At 44.0% G+C, this 16,588-nt stretch overlaps 1 protein-coding gene across 1 annotated transcript in view; it reads right to left on the bottom strand.

The window, feature by feature from the left end:
• Positions 1-16,588, bottom strand: part of ADGRE3 (adhesion G protein-coupled receptor E3) — a 65,468-nt gene that overhangs the window by 26,202 nt on the left and 22,678 nt on the right. The window contains exons 3-7 of the mRNA XM_021713096.1: positions 15,352-15,489; positions 13,922-14,012; positions 11,768-11,890; positions 10,985-11,140; positions 4,656-4,693 (exon numbers count right to left, since the gene is read on the bottom strand). Of these exons, the coding sequence (XP_021568771.1) occupies positions 4,656-4,693; positions 10,985-11,140; positions 11,768-11,890; positions 13,922-14,012; positions 15,352-15,489 (546 nt within the window). The remainder of the gene's footprint in view (positions 1-4,655; positions 4,694-10,984; positions 11,141-11,767; positions 11,891-13,921; positions 14,013-15,351; positions 15,490-16,588) is intronic.

Below are 16,588 nucleotides of genomic sequence, written 5' to 3'. Positions count from 1 at the left end.
CGGGTTTGAGACCCACCTGGGCAACTTGGTGAGAACTCATCTCTACAATAAATCAAAAAAATTAGCCGGGCGTGGTAGCGGGTGCCTGTAGTTCCAGCTAGTTTGAAGGCTGAGGCCGAAGGATCACTAGAGCCCAGCAGGTTGAGGCTGTGGTGACTGGGAGCGTGCCACTGCACTCCAGTTGGGGCGACAGAGTGAAACTCCAACTCAAAAAAAAAAAAAAAGGAACCTGCACTCGTATGTTCATCACAGTACTACTCACAACCGCTAAGTGTCCCTCAGTGGATGACTGGATAAAGAAAACATGACGTATATATACAACGTGTCTCATAGCAACACGGATAGAACTGGAGGTCATTTTTATCTTTTCTTATGTTTAAGTGGATATTATCCATGTTAACTTTTCACTTGGGAAAAGTTTTGAAGATTATGGCCTTTTTAAAAAAAAAATTAAATCAAAGTCACTTATATTTTAGAGTTGTGGGGTGCAAGTGAGGACTTACTACATAAATAAGTTGCACACAGGTGAAGTTTGGGATGCTAGCTCTTCCCCCGATGGTGGACCTGGTACCCAGTATGCTGGGACGTGTCCCCTCCCTTCTCTCACCCTTCCTCCCCTAGCAGTGTCTAGCTTCTGCCGATCCTACCCTTGAGCACGTGGGACCAGCGATCAGGGCCCGCTTGTGAGTGAGAACACATGGTATTCAGTTCTCTGTTTCTGTGATAGCTCACTTGGTATGATGGTCTCCAGCTGCATCCATATTGCTGTGAAGGCGAAGCCCATTATCTTAGGTGAAAGCAGTCAGACCCAGAGAGATGAGCACTGCATGTACTTTTAAGTGGGAGTTAATGTGTAGACATATGGATGTGGAGTGTGGAATGACAGACACTGGAGACTCGGAAGGATGGGGGAGTGAGAGTGGGAAGAGAGATGAGAAAAGACTTAATGGGTACAATGTACATTATTTGAATGATGGTTACACTAAAAGTCCAAACTTCACCTCCACGCAATGTAGCCATGTAGCAAAACTGTACTTGTACCCTTTAAATATATAATATATTTAATAGATAGATGATACATGATACATACATACACACACACACACAAAGATTAGAAGAGCTTTCAGAACTGGGATTTATTTTTTTTTTTTTAGTTAGAGTCTCACTCTGTCGCCCAGACTGGAGTGCAGTGGCCGCTCCTGGCCACCACAGCCTTGACTTGCTGGGCTCAGGTGATCCTTCCACCTCAGCCTTCCAAGTAGCTGGAACTATAGGCGCGTGCTACCACACCCGGCTAATTTTTTGATTTATTGTAGAGACGAGTTCTCACCATGTTGCCCAGGCTGGTCTCGAACCTGCAGGCTCAGGCAATCTCTCGCCTTGACCTCCCAAAGTGCTGGGATTATAGGCATGAGACACCATGCCCGGCAGAACTGGGGTTTATTTTTTTATTTTTTATTTATTTATTTTTTTGAGTTGGAGTCTCACTCTGTCGCCCAGACTGGAGTGCGGTGGCCGCTCCCAGTCACCGCAGCCTCGCCTGCTGGGCTCCGGCGATCCTTCCGCCTCAGCCTTCCAAGTAGCTGGAATTACAGGCATGCGCTACCACGCCCGGCTGATTTTTTGATTTATTGTAGAGATGAGGTCTTGCTGACCAGGCGGATCTCGAACCTGCAGGCTCAGGCAATCCACTCACCTCAGCCTCCCAAAGGCGCGGGATTACAGGCTGCGCCACCGAGCCCGGCTAAATAAACCTTTTTAATATGCTGCTTTTTCAGCCCAGTGAATCTCCATGGAAATTCTAAGCTGAGTTGTCTAGTTAGAAGCAGCCTTCCTCTCTCCTGCCTGATATCCCTCTCTCTTCTCTAAATGATGGTATTTTCTGGCTATCTCTCTCTCGTAACTGTCCTGCAATATACATATCCTTTCTTCCTTTTATTTTTTATTAATTTTTGTTGCAACATCAGGACACATACTAGACTTTCTTCCTTTTAATAACTGAATGGGCCAGGTGTGGTGGTTCATGCCCGTAATCCTAGTGCTTTGGGAGGCTGATGCAGGAGGATTGCTTGAGTCCAGGAGTTAAAGACCAGTGTGGGCAACACGGCAAGATCCTGTCTCTACAAAAAACAAAAAAACTAGTCAGGCATGGTGGTGTGAGCCTGTAGTCTCAGCTACTTGGAAGACTAAGGCAGGAGGATCACTTGAGCCCAGGAGTTTGAAGATGCGGTGAGGTATGCTAGCACTACTGCACTCTAGCCTGGGTGATAGAGCAAGATTCTGTCTCTTAAAAAAAGTAAATAATTGAATGAATTCTTCAAATTTTATCTGAGTAATGCTGCTCAGCTACAGACCACATTGTTCCAGCTTCCCTTGCAGCTAGGTTTGGCCATGATATGTGCAACTTCTGGGTTGTCACTATAGGACACAGTCCCAAGGGAATTATCAAGACACTATTAGCATATCAGAGCATTCTCTCTTCACTCTCTCCACTTTCCCACCCTTGCCCTGCATTTCAGACAACTCACCTGGACTCCCTCCCTTCTTTCCCCACTGGCTGGAATGGACTTTGTGATAACCTGGCTTTGATGATGCAGTTGAGAACGACATGACAGAAGGTGGAGAAACAATGACACAGAGAAATCTTGGAGCAGAATCTCAACATCAACCTGAACTGCTCACCTCTGGACTGTTGACTCAGCAATAAAGATCCTTCTTTTTAAAGTACCAATGTTTCATTATTTTTTCTTATTCTTTTTAACACTATAATTCCACTATGTGCTCATTATAAACACTTCAAACGAAACCAAAAATGTCAAATATAGACGTAGTCTCTGAAACCACATCTGTTGTTGCATAACAAACTTTTTTCACTCAATAAAGTAACACTAACTGTAAATTTAGCTCTCCCACATTCCTTTTAATAGCTGCATAGCATTCCACAAATACTTTTTTCAAGCATTTCCTTTATTGGGGGATAATTGTTTTATTTGTAATTTTCTTTAATAAATATTTTGGTAGAAATATCTCTGTCCCGGCTGGGCTCAGTGGCTCAGTCTGTAATCCCAGTGCTTTGGGAGGCTGAGGTGAGTAGATTGCCTGAGCCTGTGGGTTTGAGACCTGCCTGGGCAACTTGGCGAGACCTCATCGCTACAATAAATCAAAAAAATTAGCTGGGTGTGGTAGAGTGTGCCTGTTGCTCCAGCTACTTGGAAGGCTGAAGCGGAAGGATCACCAGACCCCAGCAGGTCGAGGCTGCGGTGGCCAGGAGTGTGCCACTGCACTCCAGTCTGGGTGATGGAGTGAGACTCCAACTCAAAAAAAACAAACTTTCCCCTCACGAAAGTATTTTTTTAAAGATCCATCTTTTTATTTATTTTTATTTTTATTTTTTTGAGTTGGAGTCTCACTCTGTCACCCAGACTGGAGTACAGTGGCTTGCTCACGGCCACCACAGCCTCAACCTGTGGGACTCAGGCGATCCTTCCACCTCAGTCTTCCAAGTGACTGGAACTACAGGCATGTGCCACCATGCCTGGCTCATTTCTTGATTTATTGTAGAGATGAGTTCTCACCAACTTTCCCAGGCTAGTCTTGAACCCCCAGACTCAGGCAGTCCTCTCACCTCACCCTCACAGACTGCTGGGATTACAGGCTGAGCCACTACACCTGGCCAAGATGCATCTTATTGAAGTCATTGACATTTGGGTCTCTTTGTTTCAGCAGCTCAGCATATCCTAATAAACTTTCTCTTAGTCTCTTTCTTGATCTGTGATAGATCCTCATTTTGAGAGGTCAGTACGCACACGTGCATGCACACACACCCCCATAAATATGTGCTTACATTCATACTGTATACCTCTAATCTTTATCTCTAAAGGTAGATATAGATACAGGTATAGTTGTCTTTTTTTTTTGAGTTGGAGTCTCACTCTGTCGCCCAGACTGGAGTGCATTGGCTGCTCCCGGCCACCGCAGCCTCGACCTGCTGGGCTCCGGCGATCCTTCCGCCTCAGCCTTCCGAGTAGCCGGAATTACAGGCGTGCGCTACCACGCCCGGCTGATTTTTTGATTTATTGTAGAGATGAGGTCTCGCTTCCCAGGCGGGTCTTGAACTCGCGGGCTCAGGCAATCCACTCACCTCAGCCTCCCAAAGGCGCGGGATTACAGGCTGAGCCACCGAGCCCGGCTTGTAGTTGTCTTTTGAGGTATAAGCATATTCAAGTCCCACAGTGAGTCCTCCGGAACTCATGAAAAGTTGGGCCTCCTTATATGAAGGCTTAACATTTTCCAAATAATGTGTTTTCAATACATGTTTGGTTTTTAAAAAGCCAAGTATAAGTGGACTCCTGCAGCTCAAACCTGTTTTGTTCAAGGGTCAACAGTGTGTGTGTGTGTGTGTGTGTGTGTGTGTGTGTGTGTGTGTGTGTATGCTATATATATAGTGATATCTCTATAGTGAGATATATAGTAAGATACACACCATAGTTATATATAATATAAAAAAATACAATATTATAAACTGATATTATATAGTAATAATATTACATATTTATATATAATATATACACTCTCCCCTAAATCTACTACTTGCCAATCTGGGCTTTGTAGGTATTTGTTACCTGGCTAGGGTCCAGAGATCAGCCTCCACTCACCTCTTTCTTGCCTTGGGTTGTCTTCAAGGTGGTGACATCTGAAAAAGACATCATGAGAGAGTTAGCACTGGAACCGAGAGTGACCAGGTGGAGGGTGGGCAGGTGAGGTGGATAGCTTTGCACCTAGAAGCTCTGAACTCATACTCTTTATGTTCACTGACAAGGGTGCTTGTCTATTTGGGGGATCAGAGTCTGAGCTCCTTATTGTGATATAGAGAAATGTTTTTCTGCTGGAAGGGATTCCCCCTCCACCAGGTGGCATTGGCAATGTCTAGAGACATTCTTGACAGTAGCAACTTGAGTGAGGGGATACTCTTGGTGTCTAAGTGGGTAGAGGCTCAGATGCTGCTCAAAGACCTAATATGCCTTATCTATGTTATAATGTCATATTACAGATACTGTTTGGTCGTGGTGGCTCACCCCTGTAATCCCAGCACTTTGGGAGGCCACAGCAAGGGAATAGCCTGAGCCCAGGAATTTGAGATCAGCCTAGACAACATAATAAGACCTTGCTCGCTAAAAAACAAAACAAAACAAACCTACCTCCTCATGCCACATATAATATGCATATATACACCTTACCCTCAATAAATGCTGTATCAATTAATGTGGGAAAAATATCTCCTGCTTAAGCTAGAGATTTCTTCCGTGGGAAAACTCAGGTACTTCTTTAATACCAAGAGCATTTTTTTCACCAGTGGGAAGAACTCCATCAGGATTCAAGTCCACATTCCCATATCTCTCCATATCCCAAGCTGGAGTCCACATACCAGAGGCTGGGGTTGCCTGAGCTCTAAATGTGAGACTGGGGTCTGGGAGGGAAGGTACAAAGGCAGCCTCCACCACAAAGAATGATCAGACTCCTAATATCAGTTTTGTGGTGGAGATACTCTGGCAGAGAGGAAGCAGAAAAGTGTGAGCTCCAAATTCTTCAATTCAATCTTGGCAGGAGATTATAATGGACATGGCCAAAACCCAGAAAATTAGAAGCGTCATGCTTTGAACTCAACCTGGGTGGGAATTATAATCAAAAGAGGAGCATCGGTTTTTGGTTACCAGTTGTTTAAGTATAATTTGTGTTGTCTCCTGTGCTTTGTGAAGATAACCATCTCTATATTATTTTTACTTATTTTTCTATTTTTGGGGGAGGTAGAAATGGGGTCTTGTTAAGCTGCCCAGGCTGGTCCCAAACTTCTGACCCCAAGTGATCCTCCTGCCTTGGCCTCCCAGAGTGCTGGGATTATAGGCATGAGACACCATGCCTGGCACCATCTCTATTTTAGAAAGACGAGGAAATTACATACCTGTTATCATTAGACTGAGCTTAAATCTATCCCTACCCTGTATCTTGGTTTTCAGCTGACTCTATTTGCTGAAAAAAGGGCAAAGAGTTTTGCCTTAAGAGTACAACAGCACTGTGCTTGGTGACTCATGCCTATAATCCCAGCAATTTGGGAGGCCGAGGCGAGAGAATTGCCTGAGCCCATGCATTTGAGACCAGCCTGGGCAACATGGCGAGACCTCATCTCTACAATAAATAAAAAAAATTAGCCGGGCATGGTGATGCGTGCCTGTAGTTCCAGCTACTTGGAAGGCTGAGGCAGAAAGAAACGCCTGAACCCAGCAGGTGGGGTTGTGGGGGTTGGGAGCGTGCCACTGCCTCCAGCCTCCAGCCTGGGTGACAGAGTAAGACTCCAACTTAAAAAAAAAAAAAAAAAAAAAAAAAGAATGCAACAGCTTTGATTTACAATCCTGAGTCTAGAATACATTTGCCATAGGAAACTGCATTTGTTGTAGAAAATAGCCTGTATGGCTGAAAGTTGCAATTTTGTCTTGGGAGGTTGGTCCTGCCTTGGGACCAATGGGAATAATAACCTTGGGAATAATGAACCTCCAACAGCCTTGATGAAAGGACTACGCAGAGCTCTTAAAATTGGGAAACCAACCAAGGGCATTTTCCTTTTTCTTTTTTTTTTTTTTGGCAAAGTAAGGTGAGTTTAACAGGTTAACATCAGAACCCAGGTAGAATCTGTCTGTTTGTACTTGTCAGCCGAGGTGTCTATTGCCTACTAAAACACTGATTCACTTTGAGCTTAATCTCATTCATTTATTCATTCTACAACTATTTAGTAAATGCCTAAGCTAGCAACAGGGGACACAGAAAGGTTAGATTTATGGTTCTGCAACCTCTTTCCCCCGTTTTCTTTTGGCTTCCCCACCTGGACCTCAGACTCACAGAACTTACATAGCCCTAGACCCTGGTGTGGACTCCAGCTTGGAATCTGGGGAGATATGGGAACGTGGACTTGAATCCTGCTGGAGTTCCTCCCACTGGTGGAAAAAATACCTTAATATCAAAGGGGTACCTTTGAACTTTCCCACAGTCTTTCTAGTGTAAGCAGGAGGTTTTTCTTCTGCACATTAATTCATTCAGCATTTACTGAGGGTCTATGATATAATGTCAGAATGCAGTGTCTATAGGGTGGCATCATCATGTAGCTTAGATATACTTGGTCTTTCAAGTATATAACAACATAAATGAACATTTTTTGCAATAGTATAAAATAATGTGTTATAAATGGTAATACAAGTTTTTACAAAGCAAAAAGTTTATAATTTCTAATTTGTGAATAACACCGTAATCTGTTCATCAAAATGAACGACAGAAGGGAGCCGAAAAAGGGAACAGAAAAAAAATGAGAGAACATGAGGCACAAATTAAGGACATTTCATTTCTTTCTTTGAATCGGGGTCTCACTCTGTCACCAGGCTGGAGTACAGTGGCACGAGCAGGGCTCACTGCAGCCTTGAACTCCTGGGCTCAAGCTATTGTCCTGCCTCAGCCTCCCAAGTAGCTGGGACTATAGGTATGCACCACCACGCCTGGCAAATTTTAAAAATTTTCTGTAGAGACGAGGTCCTGTTAAGTTGCCCAGGTTGGTCTTGAACTCCTGGGCTCAAGCAATCTTCCTGCCTCGGCCTCCCAAAGGGTTAGGATTACAGGCGTGAGCCACCATGCCTGGCCGGAAGTTTCATTTCTTGAAGAAAACTTGGAAAGAAGGGAAGGAAATGATCCTTTCACTAACCTATATTATATTTAAATTAAGTAACAGGGGGATGTCCTTTAACATGACCATATATAAACAACACCGGTTGAAATGGATTATCTCTACTTTCACTTGCATTTGTAAGCAATTCTCAGGAAACAATGGCTGCCGTTCACTGCCAGTCTGCCCTTAGAATTCCCACTTTTTTTGTTGTTTATTTGTTTTTTTGTTTGTTTTGAGTTGGAGTCTCACTCTGTTGCCCAGACTGGAGTGCAGTAGCTGCTCCCAGCCACCGCAGCCTCGACCTGCTGGACTCCGGCAATCCTTCTGCCTCAGCCGTCCAAGTAGCTGGAACTACAGGTGCGCGCTAACATACCCGGCTAATTTTTGATTTATTGTAGAGATGAGGTCTCGCCAAGTTGCCCAGGCGGGTCTCGAACCCTCGGGCTCAGGCAATCCACTCACCTCAGCCTCCCAAAGGCATGGGATTACAGGCTGAGCCACCGAGCCCGGCAAGAATTCCCACTTTTAAAAAAAAAGGCTATTTTGTTTCACAAAGAGTTCTATTTGCCAGGATCTCCTGCTCTCTGGCTTCCTGATAGGAAAGCATGGGTAGGCTACTGAAAAACAGAAGGAGGTAGAAGCCAGGGTATTTCTGTGTCTCTCTCTGCTTCCTGTGGCACTGGCCACATCTCTTCCATTCCTACAATACTCAGTAGATGAGCCCAGCACTTGGGTTTTGGTGACACCATTTTCTCCCCATCCATCTAGGCAGATTTCTGCTATTGTTAATCTTTGGGGGTGCGTCTCCGTCTCCTTGTTGACATCTCAGTTCTTCCTTCATCAGTGCCAATTCCTCGTATGAAATGCCTTCTGTATAAAAGACCGAGTGTGGTTTTAGGCCAGGTGTGGTGGTTCACCCCTGTAATTCCAGCACTTTAGGAGGCCGAGGCAGGAGGACTGCTTGAGCCCAGGAGTTCGAGGTCAGCCTGGGCAACATAATAAGACCCTGTCTCTACCAAAAAAAAAAAAAAAAATAGCTGGACTTGGTGATGCTCATCTGTAGTCCCAGCTTCTTGGGAGGCTGAGGCAGAAGGATCACCTGAGCCCAGGAGAACAAGGCTGCAGTAGCCTTGATTGTTCTGCTGCACTCTAGCCTGGGTGACCAAGTGAGACTCTGACTCAAAAACAAACAAACAAATAAGCAAACAAACAAACCCACCTAGTGTGGGTTCTGGGTTGAATCTGAACTGATAAAGAGGGACAATTAATTATTATTTTTAAACCAGAAAAGAAATGCTGTGTCCCTTTTATGGCCTCTCTTAAACTCATGTTGCAGTGTGGCAAGTGATTAAAGAATGTGGACTCTTTTTTTTTGAATATACTATGTTATTTTATTCAATATGTTTAACATCAACATAAACTTGTGAAGCTCATCAAGAAGGCAGGACAGACATTATTATTACCATTTCACAGATAAGGATACTAAGCTTTGAGAAAGGCTTTTCTGTGATGGCACAGCTACTGGGTGACAGTGCTTTTCTCTAATCAAGAGCTCTTGTCTTGCTGCTACTTTCCTTCTCGGAGACACACACTATAATTTTGATTTAGAACTTCATGGACTTATAATTTTGATTTTCTATATTATTCAGCCATCATTACCCTACAAATGCTTTTTGAAAAATTTAAAGTAACCCTTCCTTATGTGTCTGTCCATGCCCTACAGTGTGAAAAGGCAGGTAGGTGGTATATTCTCTGGAGAGAAAGGATACGTTTTGCTTTATCCACAAGGTCTGTCTTTCCATTGTTCTTAGTTAACAATTTATATCCTTTAGGGTTAAAGCTAAAGTCTGGTTTCCTAGGCCTCCAAAGCATTATAGACGTCTCATGGAAGTGATGTTGTACTAGTGACAGAATTCTAAATCTGGCTGTGAAATGCCCATTGCATTTGGAACCAGAATGTGGACTCAAGACAGGCTGAGCCGAGTTAAAAACTCAGCTGGCTAACAAGTCACTTAACTTCTCAATGCCTCGGTTTCTTTGTCTATAATAAAAGTGCTTATCTCATGGGATTATTGTAAATGAAATAATGCATGTAAAGCACTTAGTATAGTACCTGGGACTACAGGTAAAATGAATATTTAGTATTAATTAAATAGGCAAAGTGGGGACCAAAGGGAGGCCCAAACTTTTCCTGTACAATGACCACTTGTATACCTAATCCTGAATTGTACTTCACATCTTTAAAATAAAAAATAAAATTAAATTAAAAAAATAAACCAATAAAAAGTATTAATTAATATTATTTTTTCATCTAATCAGTTTCCTCTCGAGCAGCTGGGACTTACAAGCACGTGCCACCATGCGTGTGTAGAGGTGGGGTCTTGCTATGTTGCCCAGGCTGGTCTTGAACTCCTGGGCTCAAGCAGTCCTCCTACCTTGGCCTCCCAAAGTGCTGGGATAAAAGGTGTGAGCCACTGTGCCCAGCTGAATTTAACTTTAAAGTTTCTCTCTTATATTCCGAACAGTAGCCAATGCATCTTGGGTGGTCTGCCATGCTCGATACCTTTTCTACATATAGACTTTCCCCATCGATGTGGTTTCTATGGAATTAGTCATATTTATATGACATGAGGCTTCTCCCTGAACATAGATCCAAGAGGTGGGCACACAACTCAAACTGAGCCAATTTGCCCATCCCCAAAGAATTTGCAATCGGGTCAAAGAGAGAGTTGGTTAATCTCTCTTTGGTCGATTGGAGCAATAACCATGATAAGATCTGGAGCTGTTGGCGGCCATATTTTCTGTCCTGGGGTCTAAGAAACAGAGAAAACCAGTCTGCAGTGAAGGAGAAGAGGGGCACAAAACCAAAGAGCATCAGAGACTGGGAATAGAAAATACACCCTGATGGTGTTGAGTCCCAGTTCCAGTCAGTCCCAGAAGCCCAGTTGCATGCATGTCTTTGCGCTCCAAGGTTCATCCATGCATCTTTATCGCAAACCCATCTTTTCTGCTTAAGTTAGCTGAGCGAGTTTCTCTTCCTCCCAATTCAAAGAATCATGTCTCAATCATCACCTTATCACTTCCTTCATCTCCAAACCACACTTGCTTTCCTCATCCCGTTATTTCCTTGAACTTGAACTTCCTTCTCTCCTTTGTTCTCTTCTTTCTAATTCCCTCTAGAAAATAGAAAGGTACCCGGCTCCCCACAAGGACAACTTTTCTGGTGTTACACTGAATGAAAAATGAAGAAAGGGGGCAAGAGGACAAAAATTTGCTTACTCTGACAAGTGTTCTCGTTGGAATTCTGGAATTGTGCCGCCCCGGAGAGGAGTTTATATCCCGGGACACAGTGGCAGTAGAAACTTCCTTCGACATTCTGACACTCAGCATTTACTCCACAATATATGCTAAAGGGTGGTTTACACTCATTAATATCTGAAACACAAAGGAGCCGTGTAGTATTTTTATTTTAGAGTTGAGAAATTAGTACCTAAGTAGGTTGCATGCATAAGTCTAAATGACCCTCTCCCCCCCTGAGAGCAGACCAAGTACCCAGTGTGTTGCCACATTACCCCCTCCCTCTTACCTTCCACTCTCCCTCCTTCCCTCCCCTGGCAGGGCCCAGGGTCACTGATCCCAGCCTTGTGCTCACGTGACCAGTGATCAGGCCCCGCTTATGAGTGAGAACGTGTGGTATTCGTTCTCAAAGGAGAAATTTCATTCAGCAGAGATTTACCGAGTATCGACTGTGTGTCAGAAGTTGTGCCCTTTCCCCCAGGGTCTGTCCTGGCATTCCAAGACAACCGATCTAGGTAATGGTCGTTTTTGTTTTTTGTTTTTCTTTCTTCATGGACTTTGGTTGGGTTCTCCATGAAGCAGACATTGAAACAAGTTTCAAGTGCAAAGACTTTATTTGGGAGGTGATCCCAGAAAATGTCGAAAGGGAAGCGATGAAATGAGAGCTGGAACCGTGTTGAATAAATGACCAAGAGGACCTCCCTGGACCTCCCTCCGCCTCCCTTTTGCTCCCGCCTCTGGGTGACTTAAAAATTACCCTTTTACCTTTACATGTCTCTGAGGGGGATGTGAATAATTTCTGTCCAGATCCAGAAGCATATCCAGCATTGCAGGTACAGTAAGTGTCACGGGAGCAGTATGCATTTGGGGGGCACGGAGGACAGGCAGCTGCAGGGGGAGGAGAGGCAGGTAAAATGTCACCAGGGTCACAGTTATCACTGGGCCTTGCCTCTGGGCAGGATCTCTCAAGTCTGAGGAGATCTGCACCTTTTCCTCTGATGAGATCTCGGTAAATCTGAAAAACAAGAGACATCAAACCCAAATCACAGAAAAAAGTGGGTTTCCTGTGTGTGATGAAGGACTGAAGTTATGTTAAACAGATTAATTCTACCAAAAAAATTTTGAATGCAATATAACCATGGTATTCTAAAGATTACTGAAGGCCAGGCCTGGTGGCTCACACATTTAATCCTGGTGCTTTGAGAGGCCAAGGCAAGAAGATTGCTTTAGCCCAGGAGCTCAAGTTTACAGCCAGTTATGATCACACCACTGAACTCCAGCCTGGGTGAAAGCATGAGAACAAGTCTCTAAAAACAAAGACAAAATGAAGATCATTGAATTTACAAAAAGGGAGTTAAGACCTTGGGCCCTGGAACTAACCCAGAGTACTATGCAGAGACTTGATACTAGCTGTGTGTCCTTGGGCTAGTGTCTTAACCTCTCTGTCCCTCAATTCCCTCACCTGTAAAATGGGTTATTGTGGGGATCAAGTGAATTAACAGATATAAAAAGTGCTCTGGCAGTGTTTGGCATGCTTATTGGCATGCTATGATTATACAAATTTGAATTTGTAGATTACTACAGGAGGTAGGTTCTGACAGTAGTACGTGTTAAGGTATTTTCTCAGGTTTTATTATTTATTATAAAATATAAATTCATAGAACTGAAAAAAACAAAACAAACAATAAGTCTCTTTATCACCCCAGATTCTAGGCTGTCAACTGCTTATTTTATATTTCTCCAGAGAATTCCAATGCATAGGCACATATATGGGTATCTTTTTTCTTTATATTATAAGAACACATTGCACACACTGCTCTGTTCTTTAATTTTCATGTAAAGTTTTGGAGATTTTTCCACAGCTTCACATGAGAGCAGGCACATGATTTAAACATGCATCACGGTATTCCATCTTGGAGATGAACAGCCCCGATAGGCTACTGCAACAAGGGTGCAATTGACAACCTTGCATGAAAGCCTTTGTACAATTTGGAATTTTATTTTATTAAAAACATTTTTTAAAAGAGACTGTCTCACTCTGTTGCCCAGGGTAGAGTGCAGTGGTGCAATCATAGCTCACTGCAGCCTCGAACTCCTGAACTCAAGTAGATTGTCCTGTCTTAATCTCCTGAGTACCTGGGACTATAGGTATGTGCCACCATAAGTGAAATATATATATTTAGAGGTGGGTCCTTGCTGTGTTGCCCCAGCTGGTCTTGGATTCCTGGCTCTGGCAATCCTCCCACCTCAGCCTCCCGAAGCACTGGCCTTCATTCAGATACATCAAAGAAAGGTCTTACTCTTGGGCCCCTTAGAAATGAATGAAACCGAAAGGTCTTACTTTGAGGCCCCATGGGAATTAATGGAGCTGGGGTTGGAGTCTAATGCATCTGGAAGTTGTATAGGGCCCTTGGCGGGGTGAGGGGTTGAGGAACACAATGGGGGGTACTCTGCAGAGACTTGATACTCAACTGATAGCAGTTTGGCTAGAAGTGCAGGCTCTCAAGTCTTGCTACATTGCCATGAATGTTGTCACAGGGGTGTCAGTAGGGTCTGCCCCCATCCTCTGGTACACTGATGTGTCCTATTGTTCATTATTTGTTGACTTGATTGTGATAAGAATGGTAATGATGATCATTGCTTTGTCTCTCCCTATGAAAATGCTTACTTCCTGAATTGCATGTTTTATTTACTCCTCTGTCTCTACTTTGTGCTCATTGTGGTTAGCAAAAACATGCAGACAAATTAAAAAAATCAAAGATATTCATATTTGATGTAATGATCAATTAAGCAAACAAAACACACAAGAACAAGCCTTCCCTAGTACTGCTCCCAGAATGTGCACTTTTCTTTCGCCCATTAGATGGTTCAGGTCTAGATTTGCTCTGTACCCTCTTTATTCTGGCTCTGAGCACTCACCTTTGGCCTCCTGAACTATAGATCCAGACAAGCTCAGCAGAAAGCAGAGTCCTGGAACAGAAGGGAAGGAGAAGGGAGAGACATGAAACAACTGAGGAAGGATTCCAGAACATTCCTCAAGGGATATGTATCAGTTATCTATTGCCATGTAACAAATCATCACAAAGATGTAGTGGCTTAAAACAACACGTTTGTTTTGTGATCTCTCTTAGTTTCTGTAGGTCAGGAATCTGTGAAGGGAATTGTAATGACTCTTACATGGCTGGTGTCTGACAGTGGCTGAGGTGGAAACTGTAGCTTCATGTAGTCTCTAGGCCTGGGCCAGTTTGGGCTTCTTTCCAACATGGCGGCCTCAGGCTTCCATGGCCCCTCTAAGTGTGAGAGGTCCAGTTAATGAGGCAGCATTTTTTTTTTTTTTTTGAGTTGGAGTCTCACTCTGTCACCCAGGCTGGAGAGCAGTAGCACAATCTTGGCCACTACAGCCTTAACCTGCTGGGCTCAAGTGATCCTTGCACCTCAGCCTTCCAAGTAGTTGGAACCACAGGCGTGTGCCACCACGCCCGGCTAATTTTCTTATTTATTGTAGAGATGAAGACTCACCAAGTTGCCCAGGCTGCTCTCGAACTTCTGGACTCAGGCAATCTTCTTGCCTCCGCCTCCCAAAGTGTTGGGATTACAGGCTTGAGCCACCACACCTGGCTGGCATCTCTTCTTAACACTCAGCCCTGAAAGTCACTGAGCTCCACTTCCAACATATTCTCTTGATTACAAGCTGACTCAGATTCAAGTGGGGGAAGAATCAAATTCTTCCTCCTTATGGGAGACCAGCAAGATGCTAGAAACTAATCTTGAATGGGAGATATTAGTTTCACCTTTTTGGGAAAATACACCACCCAGGCTAGCTCTCCTGTGGCTGGGAAGTTTCCCTTGTTCTTCCCCAAGCCTTCCCAACATCTGGTGGTGTCACCAGCCATGTTCCTGCTTTTACAGACACCTGAAGATGTTGGATAAATGAATGGCTTTTCTGCTCTTTCTTTCCTACCAAGTCTTACATCTCTCTGATCACTTGTTCCCTTCCTACCTTCTTTTTATTCTCTTATGGTTTCTGTGGTTCAGGAATCTGGGAAGGACTCAGCTGGGTGGTTTTGGAATACTTATTTCTAAAATTATTTACCATTTGCAAGGATGATATTAAAAACATTTAACAGCTGGTAGCGTACAAGAATTGACCAGAGTAAGCCCTGAGACTCTGTAATGCACCAGGCATTAACCTTTTAGCTGCTGAATTGTGAGGAGACCCGGGGTCCCAGAGCAGAGTCTGGGCTGGCAGGAGTGTTACAAAAGCTGGTTCTGGGCAATGGTTATATTTATAAAAGTTGTAAAAATATTTCGGCATGAACAATCCACATGATCTTCTGGTATGCACTGACCGAAATTTGGCTCTGGTGACTCGTAATCTTATTTGCAACTTTGGTTAACCCCTGAGAAGGTGGGTCCTGGACACGGAAGAGTTTCTGTCTACCAAGTGGGGTGATGAGTGTGGAGGAGAGAGGACTAGTTTGGTGGAGCTAGAGGGAAGACGGATTCCTGTGCATGATAAAGGACTGGGGTTGTAGGGATTGAGGGAAGGCCTAAGGCTGAAAGTCTGTTGTAGTTGGGGGAGGGGCATTGTGGCTGCCTGGGGGAGGTTCAGCAGGGAGGAACCCTGGTAGCTGGTGCCTGTGAAGTGAGAGTAGGAGGAGATGGGAGGGTTTTTTTGGAGCAAAATGCAGCATGTGCTACAATGCAAACACCCTTCCATCCTGCCTGTGAGTGAGCCAGTAAAGTTTACTTTGTTCACTAATGTCTTTTTTTTTAAGGCAGGGTCTTGCTCAGTCACCCAGATGAGATCATAGCTCACGATAGGCTCAAACTCCTGGGCTCAAGCTATCCTCTCAGCCTCCCGAATAGCTGGGACTACAGGTGTGTGCCACCATGCCTGGCTAATTAAAAACAATTTTTAAAATGGATATCATACAGTCATAATTTTTTGTTTTTTGGTAGAGACAGGGTCTCACTATGTTGCCCAGACTGGTCTTAAACTCCTGGCCTCAAGCGATCCTCCTGCTTCAGTCTCCCAAAATACTGGAATTACAGGCATGAACCACTATACTCAGTCCACTAATGTCTTTTTTTCAATTTTTAAATTATGGCAAAATGCACATAACATGAAATTTACCATCTTGACCATTTTAAAGTGTACAGTTTGCTGGAATTCAATACATTCATAATGTTGTGTGGAAGGACAGAGCCCAAAATGAGTTTCTCTGGTCTCCTTGAACTCATACATGATAATAATCCTTTCCAGGAACCCTGGGCCAGTCACAAGACGTTGAGATGGACATCTTCGACCTAAGAATTTGTCTTTCAGCTGCTGGCCCTGCCCCTCTATATGACTGACCCACCCTTCCAGCTGCTAGTCCCGCTTTGTCTATGTGCTTATGACTGACCAGCCATCCCTCCGCTGTCAGAGATGTGAGAAAAGACCCCATGCCGTCGGTACCTGTGAATGCCTGCCTGCCTCCTCCCCCCCCCAAAAAAACTTTAAAAGCTTTTAACCTCAAGCATTCGCTGCCAAATGTTTCTTCAGCATCTGGCCCCCTCTCCAGCTCCCTTTTTCTCTGATCT

This window comes from Carlito syrichta, unplaced genomic scaffold, assembly GCF_000164805.1.
Source record: "Carlito syrichta isolate Samal-C Ts95f unplaced genomic scaffold, Tarsius_syrichta-2.0.1 Scaffold304165, whole genome shotgun sequence".
Classification (NCBI taxonomy): Eukaryota; Metazoa; Chordata; class Mammalia; order Primates; family Tarsiidae; genus Carlito; species Carlito syrichta.
Note: the sequence above shows the minus strand (reverse complement) of the source record. Positions and strands in the feature narration are given on the sequence as shown.